Source organism: Vanderwaltozyma polyspora, genomic scaffold (assembly GCF_000150035.1).
Source record: "Vanderwaltozyma polyspora DSM 70294 KpolScaffold237 genomic scaffold, whole genome shotgun sequence".
NCBI lineage: Eukaryota > Fungi > Ascomycota > Saccharomycetes > Saccharomycetales > Saccharomycetaceae > Vanderwaltozyma > Vanderwaltozyma polyspora.
The window spans coordinates 1-8868 of record NW_001834491.1 but is presented as its reverse complement, the minus strand read 5'-3'; the positions used below and the strand labels follow the sequence as shown (position 1 = coordinate 8868).

Sequence of the window (8868 nt, the reverse complement as noted above, 5' to 3'; positions counted from 1 at the left end):
GCGAACCTTTATAGGAAACAAAACGCCAAAAACGCCGAAAATTTGTCCCCTTTTAGGCAGGGTTGCTTTAAAACAAAACAATCCTGAAATTTATTTTCCATCCCGACCAAATCTTCCTTTCTCGGGTGGTTTCCCTCCCCCCCATAGGAAAAGTTCCTTGGCCCATCTAGCTTGGGTTTTGGCTACGGCACCGCACCGCCCGCCAGAACATACAAAAACGTCCGTTTTTTACCCTTCAAAACGTGGGTTCCATTACCGTACCATTACCGTACCGTACCTTACCTTCTGCCTCTGCCTTTGCCTCGCCCGTGCAGATGTTCTCTTCAAAATAGTCTAATTTAAAATTCCCCCCTTCACATTGGCAGACCCGGGCCCACTCGGGGCACACGTGGGAAAGTATTATATTAATACATCTTCTATATATACCCATTCGTCATTATCACTATTATTTTTATGAAAACGCACACGGCGTGCGGCTGACATGACAAAAGGGAACAACCACTTCTGCTTTCTATTTCCGTGCGGCCAGCTGGTCGTTCAAAAGCATCAACACCCGTGGCACCGTCTCCTCACGTATGATTCGTCTCTCCGTCTCGCTCATCTCACTCAACACGTACTCCACCACGTCGTCGTCGCCTCCTCCCTTGCCCGCGCTCACCGATCGCGACGGACGGCCAATCCCAATCCCAAGCTTGGTCACGGGCCCAACCTCACCGTACACACTCTTGAGACCGTTGTGTCCCCGGTTGCTGCTGCCGCCGTCCCTCATCTTGATCTTGCCAATGCTCAGCTCCAGCTCGTCGTGCACGACAACCATCCTCTGGAGACTACCCGCCCCGCCATGACGTCCTCGCAAATACTCCTTGATTGATAATCCACTATGGTTCATAAACGTATCGACACTTCTACACAGCACTAACCTTTCACTTCTTGTATCACCACCATCACATTCAACATACTCATAACGTTTGCCTTTCTTGTACTCGATGTTGGGACAAAGTTCCCTTCTCAACTGCTCAATTATATATTTACCAACGTTATGTCGAGTTCCTTTGTATTTGACTGGATTGCCAATGCCAAACAGTATCATTATACATATATATATATATATATATATATATATCTTTCTTTTACTCTTATCCTTATCTCTTCTTTTCTATTAGTATATATATATATACATATACATATAGTTACGTCTTGAAGTGTGTATGTACAAATGTGGGCATCCATATCTTATCTATCCAAGACCATGTGGCTAGAATAATATTAATACAACCTGCAGATATACAACAAACACACACATTAGCTCTATCTCTTGCTGTAATAAAACTCCATTGTCTCACTCAAGAACACCTCAATCCGCTCCCGTAACCAATGACCGCATCGTCTAATACTATTTTTGCATAACCACCCACTCTCTCCAGCTCTATAAATCAATTAATTAATTAATTAATCATGCTTTGTATATAAACAAACACACACACATACATACTCTTACATACCCACCCATAACCGTCAAACAGCGCTGCGTTATCAATGCTATTCAACCTTGGGGTATCTTCATCACACTGCCTCACAACAACAACAACACCAACACCAACACCATGTCTTCAAAATATCTAATCCCCAAGAACAAAAGCAACGTGCTGCTATCATCAAAAGATACTATCATTAAAAAATTTTTGAACAGAACAAGTGGGTTGGAAACAATATCAATACCACACTCAATACAAAAGATAAAATCAAATTCAATCAAAAGATTTAACTTGACTTATAACCAACCTTCAAACACATGGTACAAATCATTATTAATATCATCACCGCCACCATCGTTGCCATGCTCACCGTCAACGTCAACGTCAACTTCAGCAACAACCGCAACTTCAACCTCCAACTCTCCAAAATGGCTCTCTTTCATTCCAAAAAATAATCATACTTTCAATATTAACCAACTGAATAAAAAGTTCAATAGAGGTGATATCGTGCTGCTTTCACAAGACTTGTCAAACTTATACATGTGTATAGAACTACCACAATCTACTGCAGACCCTCGTTATTCTTTTGCTAATTCAAATGGTGATATTATATTCGCAAATAGATCATCCGTGTTGCTACGTATTCCTTTGCAATTACCCACTAACTTGCTATTATCGGATGACTTCTTGCAACCTGAGCCAACTCAAGGTGTGGGCACTGTCAAAAATTCAATCGATAATCCTTATGTTTTACCTGTTCTCTTACGTCAATTGGTAATATCGCCTTCTCTATCAACTATATCTTCAAACGCAAACAATCTATTGCCAATTGTGTTGAAAAAATTACAACTATTGCATAGGAATCTACAAGCTTTCAAGATTATTCCTTTGGTGCAATTATCTTCGTTAGTGCAAAATTTGGATCTTACAAAGGCAACATCGAATGATGGTGAAAGTTATATTTCGAATTTTATTGCCAATTCGAATGAAAATTATTCAATCGAAAGCATCAATTCTTCAAATCTAATCGCTACCTTCTGGGCTATTCGTCAACAACAACAGGATCATCTATGGGGAGATATCCATTATAGTAAAGCCTTATTGTTCCCATTGGCGGTGTCAATTTTACCGTTGCAATCGAATTACATGTATTATAAAGAAATTTTGCCAGCAATTGAATTGGATCATTCAATCGAACGATTTACTAAAAATGGTATACCAAATACACCAAATGAATTCCCACAATTACTTAATCTATTAAAACAATATGCGTCGGGTGCCGTTTTAATGGATGATAAAATTGTCACTATGATCTCTAAGATATTTAGAAATTTAGACGATTACAAAAAGTATGATGTGTCCAGAGATTTATGTCAGAAATTATACAATGAATTAGTACCAAAAGAACAAAAAATACAAAATTCACTGCTTTATAATACTGATTTGGCCCTGCCATTGGCTTCAAATAGAACAGAAGAACAAGAAAAGGTTTACCAAATGTATAATCCAATTCAAACTTCTAACAATTCAAATCGTCATGATTTCGGTGATTTGAGGGTATTTTGCATAGATGAAAAGACCGCCCATGAAATAGACGATGGTGTCTCAATCGAATACAAGCAGAATAATGTTTACACATTACATGTTCATATTGCAGACCCTTCTTCTTATTTCAAAATTTGTAATGATCATAATGTGAATATTGAAAATGATGAAATTTTGAAAATTGCTTTGCAAAGATCGTTCACTACTTATTTACCTGATCAAGTATTGCCAATGTTACCAAAGCTTTTGTGCAGGGCTGCAGATTTAGGTAAAACTGGTGAGAAGACAAAAACTATAACTTTTTCTGTAGATGTGAAATTGAATAAGAAAGATATGACAGTCAAAGTACTGGATAATACGTTTCAAGTAAGACTAGGCTATGTTTCGAATTTCGTTAAAGACATGACGTATAGTGATGTTGATTCAATTTTGAATGATAGCAAAGAATCTGGAAGAGATAAAAAAGTTGAAAAAGATTTAAAAAGTATGTTTTTAATTGCAAAGGGTTTAAATAACTCAAGAATTATGAATAATGCAGTAATATTTAGTGATGAAATTAATAATGGTAAAATAGAACTGACCAAAGATGAAATTACTGGAGAAGTTACTCAAATCAATTTTAAAGGTGGTAAATTTACAGATTCTAATATACTTGTTTCAGAATTAATGATTTTAGCAAACTCTTTGGCAGGTAAATTTTTTGCAGAAAATGGTATTCCTGCCATATATAGATCATACTCAGATTTGTTGTTAGGCAAAGATGCCCAATCTGAATATAATGCAATGCTTTCAAATCTAAAATTAGGAAAACGACCAACACTGAAAGACATTAATAAAATATCATCATTGTTTAATACAAGTAAATTCACAACATATCCATCACCCCATTCCATGATTGCAACAAAATACTATGCAACAGTAACTTCACCATTGCGTAGATTCCCAGACATGATTAATCATTTGCAAATTCATAGAATTTTATCAAAGCAGCCACTGTGCTTCACGCAAAGGGATCTAGAAAATATGAATTGGAATATTCAAACAAAAGATGTCATTTTAAGAAGTTCAAGTAGAATGATAAACACTTATTGGACATTACGTCACATAAAAGATCAATTATCAGAAGATCCAGATAAAAAATTCGACGTAATGATCACATCTGTACAACAAAACGGTGTCGCACACTGCATATTGGCACAGTTCTCATTTGCAAAGGGTAAATTAGTCTTTGATCCAAATGATGAATCACATCCATTAATTGGTGACACCGTTTCAAATTGTAAAATTACTAAAATAGACTGTTTGGGTAACGTTTTAGAATTTTCTAAAGCATAATATACCTGATCTCTCATATATATATATGACCTACCCCATAACTGTAAATAAATTTATATAGAAACTTTGATAGATAATCAATCAGCGCATCTTAATCATCTCATCGGATAACCTTTGTTTTTTCATTTAACCGCCTAATAGTTATATTTTTTCAATATTTTTCCTATTCGGGACATAGGTAAACACCTTTCGAATCTAATGAACAAACACAGAAATAGATCAAAATCATTACAAGAGAAGGTATTGATAACTATACTTTATGGATTAGACATCTGGAATTAACCAAATTAATAGAAGAAAATTTTAATGGAACTATTATATTTTTGAATAAGTATTCTAGGATCAAAAAAAAACTATTTGGGTTTCAAAAGACAAATTTTCAATTACCTCATATCGATTTGAACAGATGTCAAATTCTAGAACTTTAAATAATAAAACATTTTTAGTTGATAATAGAGAGCCTGTTTATAATAGGAATCCGAATGGTCATGGCAATGCTAGAATGAATGGAGTTGTGGATGCTAAAAAGAATGGGGGATATTCTTCACATTTTATTAATACAGATGACAATTATAATTATTCATCAGGCCAAGTGAATAATTTTAAACAACCACAATATCATTTGAATAGGAACCTTTTAAGATCAGACAAGTCTAAAAAAGGAAGGTCTATTTTGAATAACAATAATGGTGGTTGGAATTCCAATAGACCTGATAATCAATCTAATATTAGTAATGTTAATAATCGTAAAATTAATGATACCAATTTGAGAAATCCAAAACAAAATTTAACATTTGGCCAGAATAGAAACTTGAAATATACTATAATTAATAGTGAAAGGGATTTGTTAAAAGTTGATAATAATGAACTGATGAGGAAAACCGGGGCTATTAAGAATCGTTACTTTTCATCTATAACAAATCTGAACGATTTTAGAGGTGAAGATGGAAAATTAAAGCCATTGATTAATACTTTACCAAAAAATGTACAATTGAATAGAAAGAAAAATTATAAACTAAATAAGCCAGTGATGCAAGAAAAAACCTCTTATAAAGTTGTTGTTGAATTGATTGATCAGGTTTATAACAAGTATTATAATAAATTACAACCATACCGTTCAATTTCGGATGACAATATTGATCTAGGTTCTATCGAAAACGCAATTGAGAAATTGTGTGAAAGACTAGAGAATTCTACTGCAACAAATAAAAGAACGCCAAATAATGTGCATGATATAGCAAAAATATCCAATTCCAGAACATTACTGACCTCTACTATAGGTAACGACAGTTTTGAATTGAGTTTTGACGGCAAAGCGCTAGATCGTAGCGATATCTTACGTATGGTTGATTCTTTCAGTGTAGCATTTTCTGATGATGATGATGAAAATGACAATGGTGAATTCATTGCTTCATTATCGAACAAATTTCTGCCAGCGGAGATTACGAGTAGCGCTTTATGAGGTTACAGATCCCATCGTGATAACAAGATACAGTTGGATCAAAACTGTACCTCGATCAATTCTCATATACTAACTCTAAATGGACAATAATTTTTAAATTATACCAAAAGCGTATTAGTTCTTTATATTTACTTTTTCTTCTACATCTTAAAATTATATCATTAGATTTATTTTAGTTGTCGACATTATTTAGGTTTATTCTTTTTTATTTCTATACAGTACAAGTTTTACATCAAATACATAATGACAATACTCCCTTTTTTACAGTTTAACTTCCCTAATTCTCAGAGCTCTTCAAGGTAAGAGTCGATTTATTACTGGAATTTATAACTACTCATAAAAAAAATAATTAACTATAATACTTTTTTTCCTTTACATTTATTAGAATATCTTTGTTCCTAACTATATACATGATATATTAATATTTATTAATAATAACTCTATGACCTTCGTGCAGACTCAGTAGCCTGTAAACTGATATTTACACATTAACTCTTTTTTCAACAGTGAAGCCAGGGTTAGACTTTCTACTAGCATTTACCTCCTCTCTGGTCAACATCTTATCTGATAACTCCACAGAAACTAACTCCTTAACCTTAGCCAAAGAACCGGCAATTGAAGGAGTGACCTCTCTATATACAATTGAACCTCTTTTACCTAAACCTATGGTCTTCACAATATTTCTTGTGGCTTGAGGCAACCCAATCAAAGATCTAGTCAATGTAATCTTATAAAAAGCCATCCTAACAAAATCAAAATATCTACAGTATATACAAATACACTCTCCTAGATGACTTGAAAGCCTCCTTCACACTCAATTGTAATGTAATATTGACTTTTTTTCTACCAACAACTGTACTTCATCAGCTTGTTCTTTCCAAATTGTTCAAAATTCGAGCTGATTTTTCAATTTTTAACATTAAATTAAAGGTATCACGTGATTTTGGTGAAGTTTTAAAACTTTTCTATTACAAGTTTAGAATCATATAACTAAAGTATGAATTCCGTTGTTGTAATGAATGCAAACATCAAGTAGATGGGTATCAGTTTTATTGATGAGCTAGTTGGATCCGGAATTGATTTGTAAGTATTATATTATGTGACATCCAAGAGTTATTGAATGGTATGGTACATGTTTTTAGAGTGTCGTACTATATGATGGATCTTTTTGATTGCGTAATTTAAAAGAAGCGATGACTTCGATGAAACATTAGCAGACCAGCTAAACTATAAGAAGAATGATTAAACACTTGGAATCGAGCATATTTGTAGGGATAGGTATTTGGTAGTACTGGGGACCGGTTCGAACAGTGTGTAGAGTATATCTTTGTATCTGTGATAGGTAACTGAAAATGGATTCAGTGAAAAATGTCGATGATGCAACGACTATTGCCGTCAAACTAGAGAAAGAACTGATAATACCTAATGACAACGAAGGTAATGAATCGGTGAAGGTGAGATCAAAGAAGAAAGGAAGATCTAAACCATCTCCTGAGGAGATAGAACGTAAGAGAGCTGAAAGAGCTGCTGCTAAGGAACAGAAACGGAAAGAATTACTTGCGAAGGGTCTTGATCCAGACTATCCACCGGAATTACAATTCATTAAGAGACCAATGTTACATTTGCACCAAGATGAGCCAGTTACTGGGTTTAACTTTACTTTAATGACATATAACTGTCTTGCCCAAGCTTTAATTAGACGGAAATTGTTCCCTGATAGTGGAGAAGCTGTAAAATGGTTTAGAAGATCAAAAGTATTATTGTATGAATTCCAACATTATAATTCGGATGTAATTTGTTTACAAGAAATTGATCATATTCAATATCAAGCTTTCTGGAAAGTTGAATTCGAAAAATTAGGATACGAAAGTCAATTCCATAGAATAGCATCAAAAAATCATGGTGTTGCCATTGTTTGGAAACGTGAGATGTTCAAAATGACAGATAGAATGCTAATAGACTTTGATAAAGAAACTTCTTCTGATATTCCTCCAAGAACAAGAACAAACAATACTGGTTTGATCCTCTCATTGAAATTCTCCGATAAAATACTAAGCACTTTACCAAAAAATACCAAAACTACAGGTATTATTATTGGTACCACTCATCTTTTCTGGCATCCATTTGGTACCTATGAAAGGACTAGACAATGCTATGTTTTATTGAATAAAATGAAAGAATTTATGCATAGGGTAAACGTCTTGCAAAATGGCAATGATGGTGATTTAAGTCATTGGGTTCCTTTCTTCTGTGGTGACTTTAATTCACAACCGTTTGATTCTCCATATTTATCCATGACTTCGAAACCAATTGAGTATACTGAAAGAGCAAAGACTGTTATTCAATGCAGTACATCATACAAATTTTCAAAATTGAGAAATGGTGAAGAGGATGTAGATGACGAAGAAGGTGGTAACATCGAAAAATTTGGTAAAGATCAGCCACAGACACCTGTACCTGAAACGTTCATTGCAAATGAGGAACAAACAGCTCTTGTTGAAAGGATGGCTGTAATTCATAATGAGCTTGGTATGAGAGCAAATTCATTGTATTCTGTTGGGTACAAACATGTTCATGCTGAAAATGCAGGTATTGACAACACTCGTGGTGAACCAATTATTTCCAACTGGGCTAATACTTGGAGAGGTTTATTGGACTATATATTCCATGTAAACACATGGGACTTTGATAACAGACAAGCGGTTGATTCATTGGAAAAGTTTGAGATTGAAAATTCAATAAGGTTAAGAGGATTTTTAAGAATGCCACTGGACTCGGAAATGCCAAAACACGGCCAACCTCATGAAGGTGAGTATGCTAGTGATCATTTATCTATGATTTGTAACATTGAATTATTATTGTAATCTTGTAAATGCATATATAATAATATAAATAATAAATATAGAATGACCCTTTTAGAAAGCCATTCATTTCCTCATCTTTTTGTTTCTATTTGATCGATCATATAAAGAATCATCATTTTCAATTTTTGCATATATATCATTCCATACATTGAAAAACATACTCAATCTTTGCTTGTTAGGTTCATGG

General features: G+C 34.2%; 5 protein-coding genes across 5 annotated transcripts; 3 read left to right on the top strand and 2 right to left on the bottom strand.

Annotated features, from left to right (window-relative positions):
- Window positions 1–511: 511 nt before the first annotated feature.
- PTH1 (aminoacyl-tRNA hydrolase) lies at window positions 512–1090 on the bottom strand (the record flags this gene model as incomplete). Its single annotated transcript, XM_001642217.1, has 1 exon — window positions 512–1090. One exon carries the CDS (start codon window positions 1088–1090, stop codon window positions 512–514), a length of 579 nt encoding a protein of 192 aa, XP_001642267.1.
- Window positions 1091–1604: 514 nt separating this feature from the next.
- On the top strand, window positions 1605–4355 carry DSS1 (exoribonuclease II; the record flags this gene model as incomplete). Its single annotated transcript, XM_001642216.1, has 1 exon — window positions 1605–4355. One exon carries the CDS (start codon window positions 1605–1607, stop codon window positions 4353–4355), a length of 2751 nt encoding a protein of 916 aa, XP_001642266.1.
- A 406-nt stretch (window positions 4356–4761) lies between these two features.
- Kpol_237p3 (uncharacterized protein) lies at window positions 4762–5817 on the top strand (the record flags this gene model as incomplete). The annotated part of the gene is made up of 1 exon (XM_001642215.1): window positions 4762–5817. One exon carries the CDS (start codon window positions 4762–4764, stop codon window positions 5815–5817), a length of 1056 nt encoding a protein of 351 aa, XP_001642265.1.
- A 481-nt stretch (window positions 5818–6298) lies between these two features.
- MRPL33 (mitochondrial 54S ribosomal protein uL30m) lies at window positions 6299–6559 on the bottom strand (the record flags this gene model as incomplete). The annotated part of the gene is made up of 1 exon (XM_001642214.1): window positions 6299–6559. The coding sequence occupies one exon, from the start codon at window positions 6557–6559 to the stop codon at window positions 6299–6301; it is 261 nt and encodes an 86-aa protein (XP_001642264.1).
- A 610-nt stretch (window positions 6560–7169) lies between these two features.
- Window positions 7170–8681, top strand: NGL2 (RNA exonuclease; the record flags this gene model as incomplete). Its single annotated transcript, XM_001642213.1, has 1 exon — window positions 7170–8681. One exon carries the CDS (start codon window positions 7170–7172, stop codon window positions 8679–8681), a length of 1512 nt encoding a protein of 503 aa, XP_001642263.1.
- Between the last annotated feature and the right edge of the window lie 187 nt (window positions 8682–8868).